This window comes from Pleuronectes platessa, chromosome 10 (genome assembly GCF_947347685.1).
Source record: "Pleuronectes platessa chromosome 10, fPlePla1.1, whole genome shotgun sequence".
Taxonomy (NCBI): Eukaryota; Metazoa; Chordata; class Actinopteri; order Pleuronectiformes; family Pleuronectidae; genus Pleuronectes; species Pleuronectes platessa.
The window spans coordinates 13621714-13634966 of NC_070635.1; the positions used below are offsets into that span (position 1 = coordinate 13621714).

Genomic DNA, 13253 nt, shown 5'->3' on the forward strand with positions numbered 1-13253 from the left:
CTGAAAACTAGACTGGATTTAAGAGTTGGATTCAGTGTGACAGACTCTTCTCGTCCTCCTCCACCTCCTCCTCCTCCTCCTCCCATCACAATGTTAAGACCTCCTCCTCAATACATTTAAGTGCATTAGGCTCCAGTTCTCCCACCCTGCTCTGGACATAATCTCTTTAATCTCTTCAGAAATCTGTGGCTCTCTTAGCAATTTTGAATCTTGCTTGTAGAAGCCATGCATGTCAAGGATCCCATGAATTAAATTTGGTTGTATAAATGTTGTAATATTTCTCCTAGAGTTAAACATTTCTTATTCACCAAAAAAATGGTATTCTAAAATGATATGATTATAAATTCTGTTAATTTGAAAGACGAAATATATTTTTTTCTGCATCAGTGTCATAATATCAAACCTGATTAATTTGGATATACATGATGACTTACAGTCAGACATAATTCTGATGTATTTAATAAATACTGGCCTTGACATAGACATAGACACAGACAGGGATACAAAATACAAGACTACAATCACACACACAACACCATCCACCACAATGAGGAAACTCAACATAATCACAGACTAAATTAAATAACTTTACATTATATAATATTATAGTTCTGTTTTATCACACACTGAGGTTCATTTGTTTTCCTTTCCAAGCTTATTTAGCAGTGCAATACTAGTGGACCGAAGCTCGGTGTGCCCGGTTGGTTTGGAAGGATGGCCCCTTAGACCATCTGCCTGGTGATAGCAGCCGTGTACAGGATGTAATACGTCTCTAATCAACCGTCCATGGAAATGTGCACTAGTCCAGCTCTCTTACAGGCCAATAGTGGCTATCTTATATATTTTGCTTTTTTTATTCACTGATGATGAAAAAATACCAGGTAATTATACAAGAACACTCTTAATAAAAGCTGTTGTACAGTAAAAAACCTGACTCAAGCACCAAGCCCACAGGCCAATTGCTTAATATTCACCATGTCAAGTAAGTGCTTGAGGGGGTATTAAAGCCTTTGTTGTGGTTGTGCGGAACAAATGTGTGACATACATGTACGCCACAGAAGTGCCAGATAGCATTAGATTATTCCCTCCTCCGAGGCTGATGCAGGGGGACACTGTAGCCCCAGCAGGGCCAGGCTGAGGTCTCTGTGTCCAATTGGCGGCTGGGAGTGTGTGTGTGTTTGTGTCATTTAATGTGTGTGTCTCCAAACGGCACGCTCAGCCTCCCCTGCCTCCAGCTACCTGATGCCAAATAACTCATGAATGATTTCAACTTGGCTGAAGATGGAAAATTGGCCTCATGTACTACTATGATTCTCCCCCTCGCTACTGATCATGTGTCGCAGGCGGCAGATTAGAGGATTTCCTGAACACTTTAAGTAAGAAATATCTAATAATAGCTGTATCTGCTTTTCAATATTTTTTGGTTGAGGCGGCACAGATAAAGTCGGCTGTATGACTGTAGGCTGTGAAATCATGGCATCTTCCTGAGCTTTCTAGCAGATCCATGAATGTGCCAGTGCCAATAAGGAAACTATATAGAGTGGGAAAGAGAGAAGTGGAAACCCCCCCTGTGGATTTGGAGCAAGATTAAGGCCACTGGGTTATTATTCCAGTAAAAACTCCACTCTTCTATCCCAGTAGGCAACCCACCAGATTAATCTACGGTATCCCCCATCCAGAATGATCCCTCTACAATTTAAAATATTAAACTGCATGCCTACGCTCAGAGAAATATCAGCCAAATAGAAACTTCAACAGCATTTTTTATATTACTTAATCTAATTGGATTTCCCTTCAACTGACTCGAGTTAGCTGCTAGGGATAATATAAGCATGTATATGCTCCGAAATGACCCCAGAAAGTGTTTTATATCACGATCACAACAAATAAATCCAAATCTAGAAATGCTCATGCTGCAGCACTTGCTATGGCACGAGAGACAGAGCGTGTGATTTAGCAGGCTTTGCAAGTCTCAGATGATATAATCCTGCAGCTCAAATGGAATATGTACATCACATGGATGAGGTCCACCCTCCAGTGAGATGACATTCACCCCCTGCATGTCTCCTGGGCACATACACACTTACAAACATGTTTTTTTCTGGCACACCAACCCTCCCCCAATAGATTTGAATTCCTCTTCTTGATCTGCTGCTAAATATTTGCCTCCATTTAACCCCACATCTGACTCTTTACCCTATTTGGCTGTTGATATGCTTCAGACAATCACAATTCAACAATCTCTATAGCCAAACACAACGTCCTGAGATCTGTGTGTGCAAGTGTGTGCGCAAGTGTTAGGTTACAGTGCACGGTGCTGCTGCAGGCTGCGAGCTAACATTTCAGATGGTCTTCCAGTATGTTTAGAACAGGACATGCCTGTCCCCACCCACTCGAAGCAGAGGTCACCCTGCTGCACAGACAGACACACGCAGGAGGAGAGCAGGAGAATTCCAAGCAATGTTTTTTGGGGAGGTTCTCCTGTCCGACAAATTACGCTTAAGATGATTCCAATGAGGCACTGACCAGGCTTTTATTAGCATCAATGATCCACGAGTAAACATTGCAAGTGGGTGAAGTCAGAGGTTTACATGCAGGACATTCAGAACCTGCACTGATGAAAGAAACAGATCTGACTGGGCCAAGCTACATAGACAGCTAACTCTACTAACAGCTTTATCACTCAGCCGTGCTGGAAGAAGTATTCAGATCATTTAGATTAGTAAAAGAATGTAAAAATAACCTTTACCACCTCATATCTACTTTTCTATATATAAAGCCTGCAGAATTATTACCAGCTAAATTCAGCCTGGCATCAAATGACCCTGAATATGCGCGTGCTGATTGGTCTGATTTCCAGGCTAGGCTAAATTTACCTTAAGTATTAAAAGAAAAAGTAGTCAAGTGTGGTTAATTTAAACTACTTTATATACAGTTAGATAGTTTAATACAATGGTTCCCTAGGAGTCCTGCAAACGTCAAAAATGAATCTGAGAGGTCATGAGATGATTAATGGGACAAGAGAGAATAAAAAAAGTTATACAAAATACTACTTCTATAACATTTATCTAATCTAATGTTTATTTGGGATCATATGAAATATCTAATGAAACCAGGGGTTATGACCCCAAGTGATTTCATTTAAAAATATATATTTAACATGGAACTGAAGTGGAGTAGAAACATTAAATAGTATAAAACGGCAGACTGGGAATAAAAAATATTATTATGTAACTGTACAAGTGCAATACTAGAGTAAATGTAATTAGACAAATTCCCCCACTGCAAGAGTTTTGACCATTTATGTCTGAAAGTGATGTGTCCATGGATCATTGTTCTAAATGCTAAAATTAGCTCCATAATAAATATTTGGTGGGGCTGAGGGACATCACTCGTTAGATCATCAACATAACTCCAGAACTTTTCAGTATCTTGGCAACAGCAGTCGCTGAGCAACGCTGGTAAACATGGAAGCGAGACAACCTCTGAACCTCATGAGTCAAAGTTCCGATATGGAAGCCAAAACTCTGGATCTCCAAAACAGCCTTAATGAACAGCCCTGCCATCAGTGGCGCACATGATGCTCACAACGACGTCTGTGTGGGACCTCTGAGTTTCCACAACAAATGTTCACAACACAACATATGATGCAGGCAGGGTCTAATCTAATCCTCTCCGGCATTTCTGACACCGCTGTGTGACGAGCCGGGGGTGCAGCGGGGTTGTGTGAGCTGAAACACAGAGAGGGATACCGACCACTTGCTCCCAACTCCCTCTATGTGGCTACTTATCAAAGGCTACAAACAAGCCAGATATAAGTGAAGTTCATCAATTTGTTCAATATATAAAGTTTTCTTCCCCAGGGGGAGATGAAGTGACACATTTACTACAAGGACACACCTCCTTTGACCCTGTCTGCTTACTAGACGTCACTTAACTGAATGGATTTGGCATGTGGCTACTAAGGACAATCGACAACAAAAGCAAGAGGACGCATGCTCGTGAAGAGCAAAATATAATACAAACATAATTAATTACACAGGGAAGTGTGTCCAACATCTTTATACAGTAATTGTATGCTTGAAAATAATGAAATCTAATGAGCATAATTTGCTTTCTATATGAACACACCTTTTCTTTCCAAAGCTTTATTTAATGTCACTGGAATCCGACAGAAAGTGAGTCCACATTAAAACCCATCTCACGATGACATGACATTCTTGTAAACACAACCAGCCTGCTTCAGAACTTCAAAAAGGCCTCATCAGAGGGAATCATGCAAGAAGGGAAACCAGAATTGCTCTGGAAGAAATGCCCGAGTGTGGATTTTTACATATGCTCCACTCTGAATGAGAAGCCACATCTGAGATTAATGAGGCGCAGGCTCGACAAAGACGCCATCTTTTCTCAATTCCGCACCGAGATGTAAACAATGTCCCACCCTCAAAACAAACAGGGAACGGTCCATTTGGGAGTGCACTCCTTTTTATCAGCAGCACACTAAAACCCTTTTTCTCGAAGTAGCATGCCGGAATTAAGTCTCAAAGTTAAGAGTTGGGCTCATTGTGTGTGTTTTCAGCCAACTACCTCTGAGAACAAGAACTTACTGAATGGAAAGGTTGATTATTGGCACATAGGGAGCAAAATGGAGAGACAATGGGAACATTCCTGAGGGCAGCCATTGGACAAGGCAGTATTGTCATTTTGTAAAGGCTTGTTCTGGAAGTTTTGGAAAGCATGATGTCAAGAGGTCGTGTGTGACCTGGGAGAAAAAGTACCCATGCTTCAAAACGTCAACAGCACGGTACACTCTCGTGTGTACTCACCACCTTTATTAAAAAGTTTGTTTTTTGAACACCTCTTTATCCAAAGTACTGGCTTTAGCAAAACATATGTTGGCTACATTGAGTTGTCTCTGGCAGTCACCAGAGGAAGAATGTTGAGACCAATGCAACCAAATTTGGGGAAATGTGCTCAGTCTCTTAGATGAGAAGATTGAATCAACTCAAATCTATTCGGTAAATATGAAGCCAAACAGGGAAACAGCTAACCTGGCTTTGTGTTAAGGTACGGTAAAATCCCCTTAAACTAAATAAACACATCATATTGGTTTTTTTTTAACAGAAACTGAGTTGAAAACTTGACTGTTTTTTACGAGGGGTTATGTGCCCAACTATTTCTTGGCAGGGTTGCCAGGCAACCAGCAGGAACTCCAGAAAGTTACAGCCAAGTAAGAGTCTGGCACATAACCACTCGTAAACTGCAAATTGCAGTTATTACGCTTCAGCTTTTGTACAGATTAAACAACTGAGATAAAATGTGTAAGTTAGTGAGTGCTTCAGGCGCCAGTATGTGAATTTTGTTACAGCTGAACAGAGTGAGCTACAGTATTTCCTCTGCTTCCAGTCTCTGTGCTGCGCTGGGAGAACCTGTTGTTGCTAAATAGGCCAGAGATATCAATCTTCACATCGTATTCCAAAACAAAAAGCAATCATGCATTTCCTAACATGCTGAACAAAAACTTAAAAACAATTTAAATATATTTTTTGACCTCCGCCAGGGAGGTAATATTTACAACCCTGGCTGTTTGTTTGTTGGTTTGCTTGGTTGTAAGGAAGATTACGTGAAAACTAAAAGAATGGTGTAATATATATGTCAGGGAAGAACCTATTCAATTTGGATGCAGATCCTGGGGTCTGCGTCAAAATCATTTCTTGAATTCAAGAAATTATTTTATTTCTTTCTTTAACATTTCAAGAGTTCCTTCTGTAAGTATGTGCAATTTGATGGAGCTTCATTGAATTGAGGACACTGCTGGGCCTTGGCGAGGTACGCACTCTACTGTGGGCCATTCTATTTGACCATTTAGTTTGTGAGATGATACACATGGAAGACCTCAGCTGAGATGTTACAAAAAAACATTTCATTAAAGTCGTTCCAAGATGGGAAGTGGAGTGCATGGAGCAGGCTCCTGTTGGAGGAAGCTCCTCTCCTCAGCCTGCAGATAACACAGTCCAGTGGAGATAAACCCAATTGAGCTTCTGTAGCCATTAGTGATAAGAACGAGATTAGGGTGGAAATTACAAGCTTGGTTACAGACAGCATTACACAGAGGCAAGCTTCCACTGATCGTCTTGAAACGCTGGACTGGCAGAGCTACAGGAGCATGGAGGGGAGAACATTAAAGGGATGTTTTCATCTGTACAAAGACAAATATTTAGTTGATAGTAGAGCTACAATTAAAAAAAGAGGAAAGATAAGCACCCTCCTCGTCACAAACCAGACTCCAGTGTATCACTCTACACCGCTAATTGTTATCAGCTTTGGACTTTGCCAATGACTTGATAGAAATATAGAAGGTTTGCATGAGTAAGATATGGTAAGACTCGCTGGCCCTCTATTCAAATGTTACACGTTGAAGGACAGGCTGGGACATGATAGATGTAATATGGCCCCATTGTGTGAGTCGCAGGGAATTTTCTTGTCACGATGCTCAAAGGCTCATCCCCTGTGCAGACAGCAGCCTCAGGTATTTCTCCTGCCCTCTCCACCCCCACCTTCATTGTGTCTAAACCCCAGAGGAGAGCAGACGGGCGCGTGAAAACAAAACCACTTTCCCAGATTCCCGTTTCAAATATGCCATTCGTGCAAGCTTAACAGGCAGATGAAAGACGAACCTCGGGAAACTTAAACCTGTCGCCCTGGAGTCAAAATCCATGTTTCATTTTGCCCACCGCCAAGATTATAGTTCATTTCTCAGGGAAAATAGGAGCCAGGGGTGATGGGGTTGTGGGGGGTGGGGGGGTGGATCACGAGTGTCGCTTTAATGCTCGGCGGCGCAAAGAATGAGGCTTAGCCAGAAGAAAATCCATTATATTTCCTCAAATTCTTTACGTGACTTACATGTTTTTGTGCTGTGTGGTCTGAGCCAAACCTGATCAACACACAGCGACCTGGAAAGTTCTTAGATAGATCCTTTATTGATCCCAAGGGAAATATAGCCAATTAATTAATGATTACCAACAAGGTACTGGTTCAATTCCCCTCACTAGAGACTAATTTCTGTACATTTCACGACTGAAGGCATTTTAACTATTTTTTGTCATCGAGGAAAACTATCAGGTTTAAAAACAAGATTGCTTAGAACTTAACTATCCTGTATTTTAAAATCTACAGCCTTAGAAATTAACAGGATTTCTGTTAATTTCACGTGTCTACACAAAAACATGTATTACTGTTCCCCTTCTGAGGATGTGCCTGAGCATTCTCATGAGAGAGAAGCGAACGGTTCCCAGGATCTAGGCCCCCGCAGCCATATTTGGCCCGTTAATACCCACTAAATCTGACACATTTCCAACACACAGGAACAGGTGCCTTCAAAATAAGGCAGAGACTTTCAGGGTATCCCCTCTTGTGGCTCCGCAAGCAGCCGAGAGGAAAATTATATGGTTGCAGAAAACCATGGCAGTCTAAACACAGAGACCCAAAACACACACAGCACTGAAAGGTTAACAAGTAATTATGTGCCTGGACTACACTACAGAAAAGAAATCTGACATAGTAAAAATAAGGTCACTGCAAAGTTACTTGATGTACTTTAGTCCACGACGGGAATCCTTTGCACGACAGACGTGATATCTACATCTGATATGGAAACTTCTGCTGTATAAAAAATGAGAAATATGTTTGTATCTCACTCAACAACACGGCAGCGTTGTTGTTCCTCTGACCTCCCACCCACAACAGTGTTTTGTTGTGTTGTCCTGTATCCTGTATCCACATATGTTAGCAATGAGCGCGACTTGTTTAATTGCCAGGAACGCCGCCATTGTGTGGCAATTTCTGTTCCTATAATAACCCTAAATGCAGGTGAATGCACGGACCAGAGTTGCCGGGGGAGTGAGCTCGATACCGTTTTATACTGAAACAGCAGAGAAAGTGTTACTCTTTAACAGGTCTGGATCGGGGGCATGGGAAAAAGCCTTGACGGTGGCTAGCTGCTCCATTTACTGCGAATTAATTTTCAGCAGACACAATGTGGACTTGTGCTGCACCCCGAGGAGTTGTTTGTTCACTTGAATTCACCAGAAAGGACATTCTGAATGATAAATGAAAAATATAAAACAAGTGGATTTGTGGTTTTCCCCTAGATGAGCATTCTTTTACAGTGATTTGCTCTTGTGGATAATGAGGTCAGCTGTCTAATCATGTGTGATACCAACACCAGAGGAGAGCAAACAAACCAAGCGCGAAAATGTAGAAAACTGCCTCAAGTATACGATGGATGGGGGAAACTGATCTCTGACAGTTGCTAACAGGCCTGGCATTTTGAAGAATGACTTCACAAGCATGCAGCCGTCATTAGCCTGCATGTTGTGGGACTCCAGACATCCCCCTCTGTTGCAGTTGGAAAGCATGTCAGCATGTCACAGACCGGCAGAGACCGCAGCTCACTGTGTGCAGGCCAGACAGTACAAACATTGAGAGGATGCTTTTTTCTCCAACTTTGTGTGTGCCACAATGAAGTGAGCAGCATCCTTTCCTATTAAAAACAGCCGTGGTGTGGTCCTACTCCACTTGGAACGCTACATTATTCAAGTGAGCTCTGACTGCGGGAGATTTACGGTAAATACCCCGAGGCTCCACATTAATCTGTCCTGTCTAGGAGGCGTCTTGGTGTGTCGGCCAGGCTCAGCCGCCTCTTGAAACTCAACATCTGATACCCAAAATATGCAGAGCACTGTTTCTATTACTATAACGCTCACTATAACGTAGTGGTAGAAAGTTCACATGAATTACATTACAGAATATCATGTGGCAGGCAGGTGAGCAGCGGATACCACGTCCAGTTCCTTTGTGTCCACTGCATGTGTTTACTGGAGAAAGGGTTCGGTTTGAATTCAAGTGACAGTCTACTTATAGGCCTGAGCGATAAAACAATATCAATAATTATCACGATATTATTTTCATGAATAGCAGTACAGAAAAAGTCCAATAAAAACCTCATTCATTGTCTGTTTTGCAAGGGTTTGTCTTTCTCTGTCCATAAGGAAAAGTTTAAACCTTCACTCAGGGTCAAAGATCAGTATTTAAACTATTTGAATAATAATGGGACATTTGTCATGAAAGCTATTGATGTGGACTGAGGTGAAAATATTGATCTTGATATCATATTCGGCCACATGGCCCCTCCCTATAGGTTTCATCATTGTGTTAGGGGCATGTGTTTAAACAAGGCGATTGAACCAAATCAATAATTATCGCAATATCAGAAAAGTCCATTACATATATATATATGCTGCTTAAGCATTGTGCAAACAAAGTGAGCAGATGTAAACGTCATTGATCTACCTCAAATTTGTAAAATGTGTTGTCATGTTCTGCTCATTAAGACCCCTGGAGCAAATATTAGTCTTTAAACAAATTAAAAATAATGATGTGACATCTATTGTGATAATTATGGATACAGACTAATAAGAATAAATATATAAATACATATTATTGATCTTGATATAAGTTTTGGCCCTAGCGGTTTATTGAAGATGAGTTCATTCACCAGGAGGAAAGTGAATAAACAGATACATGTTATCACTGCTTGTTATTGCAAGTGTATAACAACCAGGGTGGGACAATAAGGTCATGAGAGAGTACTTTTCATTCGAGATGACTGAGCTGCGGTGCTCTCACTCAAAACAGTGTGTTTCTGACATGTTAGCATTCATCGGGCTGCGGGCAGAGTTTCAGCTTTGTTTACCTGTTCTCTCCTTTTGCATTGGAGGCTGGTGGGTGAAGAACAGTTTGGTTGTCCTCCATGTCCACGACACATTTTGTGTTCAGCTCAATTTCTGCAGAGAGAAGTTTGTTGGGGGAAAAGTAAGAGCAGAGCGCGGGGGTGTGAAAAAGTCCAATCTGTGCCTGTGAAACCACACAGTGGCTCCAGACGCAGCTCGGGCTCAACGCAGCTAACGGAGAAAGGAATGAAAAGTGTTTTTAATGGTGGAAGAAGCGTCGTGTGAACACTCACCCCTGCGGTTCATGGGCCGGACTCTCACCGCAACTTTTACCTTGGTATCCGACATTTTACGTGCACTTTCTTCACTCCCACCCTGTCTGCCTGTCTGCGAGCCACCGAGAGTCTCGTCCGTGAATCCCCCCGACAAGAAACCCGGGTTTGAGCCGGAAAACCAGGGCAGCAGACTCTACTCAGATGGCCCCGAAAAGAGTCCAGAGCCCGGGGAGGAGACACCGGAACATGTTCATTTATCTGCCGTTAAATCCAGCCCGGGTGTGCCTCTCGTACAGATCCAGTATCCTGCTCCGGGCTCAGGCAGCATCTCCACCGCCATCTTCCTCCGCTGGGAGCTCGACTGTTGCTGCTGCTGCGGCTGCTGCTCTGACCGGGAGAGAGAGGGTGGGGGGGAGAGAGAGAGGGGGGAGAGAGAGAGGGGGGAGAGAGAGAGAGAGAGAGAGAGAGAGATAGAGAGAGAGAGAGAGAGAGAGAGAGAGAGAGAGAGAGACAGACATATATTCGATTTTTTTTATCACTCTTTATTTAATCCTTGTGGTTTCTCATTAACACACAAACACCAACAAATATTTACATGATTTATTTTCCATAAACAAAACACTTTCCCACAGCTCCACTCACACTCAAACTTTTCCACATGGTTCTTGGTACTGTGATAGAGAGAGAGAGAGAGAGAGAGAGAGAGAGAGAGAGAGAGAGAGAGAGATTTAGAGGTTAATTAACAGTCTATAAAGAGGACAATCTCTCTCTGCAGCACCTCAGGAGTTCCCTTTTTTTTGTATTTTTTTCTGTTTCTTTAGATTTAATGTATATATTTGTGTTGGCTTCTTTATTTATTTATTTTTATTTCCCTTTATTCTCTATATTTAGATTTTACCCTTCCTAAAATTATGGAATCTGTCTACCCTTTGTTGCCTTGTGGACATCAATGACGAGCATTTTTCAGGTGATTTCAGTTTTCTTCAGATTGTTTGACTGGACGAAAGGTGAAACTGTATTTCACAAGAAATCTGCAAGATTATACAGGTATAGAAATATAATATTGTTGGGGAAATTAATGTAAATTCTGTACATGGTGCACTTTTTAAAAGCTGGAACAATAACAACATGACACAAACATTACTTTGACACAGGCAATAGAACCCAGTATTCACATTTTTCATTTTTAATACAAAGGATTTTTTCAACGTAAAACTTTGCTTTTATTTAGAAATGCTGTTGCCTCATCACTGAATAATACAATTAAATGTGAAGCTACATTTGACATACTCTAGGCCTGTTCACACATGAGCTTTGTTGTGGATCCAGTGTCAGATTTGTCAGAATAAATCTTGACTGCGTGCTCTCCACTGTCCAGAATGATGAGCATGTTGTCCAGTGTCACCAGGCCGACTGGGCGGATCAGGTGGTCCCTCACAAGAGGAGTGAGGACCGGGCCATTCTGCAGCTTCCCCAGACTCCAAACCATCCCCTGGTCACAGTCAGTCACCAGCACATCTCCATCTGCGTCGAACACCACACCTGACATGTTCAGCCTCACTGTGGACTGCAGAGTCAGGCTGAAAGTGTCTGTCTGATGGAGCAGGTGGAAGTCTTTGCTGAACACTTTCAGCCTCGTGTGTTGTTGCCTCACTGGTGGAGGCGTGTGGTTGGTTACATGCTCCATCACCGCAGTGTTCCCTGTCACTGGACAGCAGGCCACTGCTTTTGGCTGCTGGAGCTCAGAAATGGCCGTACGATGCTCCAGAACAACACCTAGAGTATAGTCCACTTTGACATGGAACAGCGCGCCTGCCTGGATGTCTGTGACCAAGAGGTGCCCATCGCCGTCTGTGCCCACACCCCAGGGCACCTGGAAGGAATCCCTGACCGTCAACACGTGGTTCCCTCTGGAGGTGAAAATCTTCACAGCTTTGTCCCCTGCATCAGTCACCACCACGTAACCACAGGGAGTCACCGCCACATCCACTGGGTACCAGAGCTCTCCACTGGCTTGTCCTCTTCGCCCAAAACTATTCAGCAGTTTTCCCTGTGGGCTAAACACCACCACCCTCTTCTCTCCATCATGGACCACCACTATTGTCCCGGAGGACCCTAAAACAGCTATCCCAGTGGGGTTGATGAGAGTCCCCCAGCCACCAAAAGCTGCGTGGAGGTGCAGGGCTGAGGATGTCAGTCCTGCAGGCGACTTGAATCCCCCTGACACCCTGCGACGAGGAGCAGAGGATCTGGGACTCCAGGACAACAGCAGCTCCTGGAGGTCACAAAGAACCTGGCAGTGGGAGGTGCTGTCAACACTGCACAGCTGTCGACAGAACGGGCACTCCAGCTTCCTCAGGAGAGGGTGGGACAGAGCTGTGATGCATTCCAGACACAGTACATGGCCACAGGAAAGGTTCCGTGGTCTGCGTTCTCTCTGCTGGCTGCAGAACTTCTCGAAGCAGACTTTGCACTCCAGCAGATTGATCTGAGCCTCTCTCAGGATGCCCTCGGGACTCAGGCTGCCACGACGTCCGGGACCACGATTCACAGCCATGACTGAAATACCTCCAAGGTCACAGAGCAATCACTCCACTGATGCAGGCGGCCAGAGGTTTAGGAAACTAAAAGACAAAAAAAAGACTGATAATTTAAGAGAAATGGAGCGAATGACGAACAGAGAGGGAATAAAGCACACACACTCATGTCCTGAGCTTTAGGCCCAGAAAGTCACGTGACATTTTTGCACAGCACTGAGGCTCTCTACTGCCCTCCTTTGGAAATCCAATCAGACACGAGACAAGCTGGAGAGGTTGAGTGGTTACAGATCCTATATTTTTGAAAGGACAGCCTCCTTAGAGCACAGTCAGCAGACAGCATTCCTTTTTTTTTTTTTAAACATAAGAAGTATTAAAATAGAAAGCTATGTGGCTAGGTTTCAAAACCAGTATCTCCAACATGTGTTACACAGTGCCACGGTGTGTCTTAATACTCAATGTGAGGGGATACATGCAGACATTTCAAGGACTTTCTTCCAGGAAACTGCTACTACTCCTCACGTTTTGTTCTGACTTTTTTCCAAAGGGAACATCAAGTGTCTCTTGAAATACAGGTTGCTGTAGGTCAGCATGATGAAGCTATTTCAGTCTCTGAGTTTCAGGGTGTGCAGACGTAGTGAAATCTGATCCGAGCCGGGCAGCGTTTGAGTCAGCCAATCTGGCACTGCTCCGCTGCAGCATGGTGCTCT

General features: G+C 43.2%; 2 protein-coding genes across 7 annotated transcripts in view; both read right to left on the minus strand.

The window, feature by feature from the left end:
• Nucleotides 1-10388, minus strand: part of kif13a (kinesin family member 13A) — a 35870-nt gene extending 25482 nt beyond the window's left edge. For all 6 annotated transcript variants that reach the window (XM_053432815.1, XM_053432817.1, XM_053432819.1 and 3 more), the window contains exons 1-2: nucleotides 10025-10388; nucleotides 9755-9845 (exon numbers count right to left, since the gene is read on the minus strand). In XM_053432815.1, the coding sequence (XP_053288790.1) occupies nucleotides 9755-9845; nucleotides 10025-10079 (146 nt within the window). In that variant the 5' untranslated portion in view covers nucleotides 10080-10388. The remainder of the gene's footprint in view (nucleotides 1-9754; nucleotides 9846-10024) is intronic.
• A 305-nt stretch (nucleotides 10389-10693) lies between these two features.
• Nucleotides 10694-12715, minus strand: LOC128449793 (E3 ubiquitin-protein ligase NHLRC1). The gene has a single exon (XM_053433097.1). The coding sequence runs from the start codon at nucleotides 12561-12563 to the stop codon at nucleotides 11298-11300; it is 1266 nt and encodes a 421-aa protein (XP_053289072.1). The 5' UTR covers nucleotides 12564-12715; the 3' UTR covers nucleotides 10694-11297.
• Nucleotides 12716-13253: the final 538 nt, after the last annotated feature.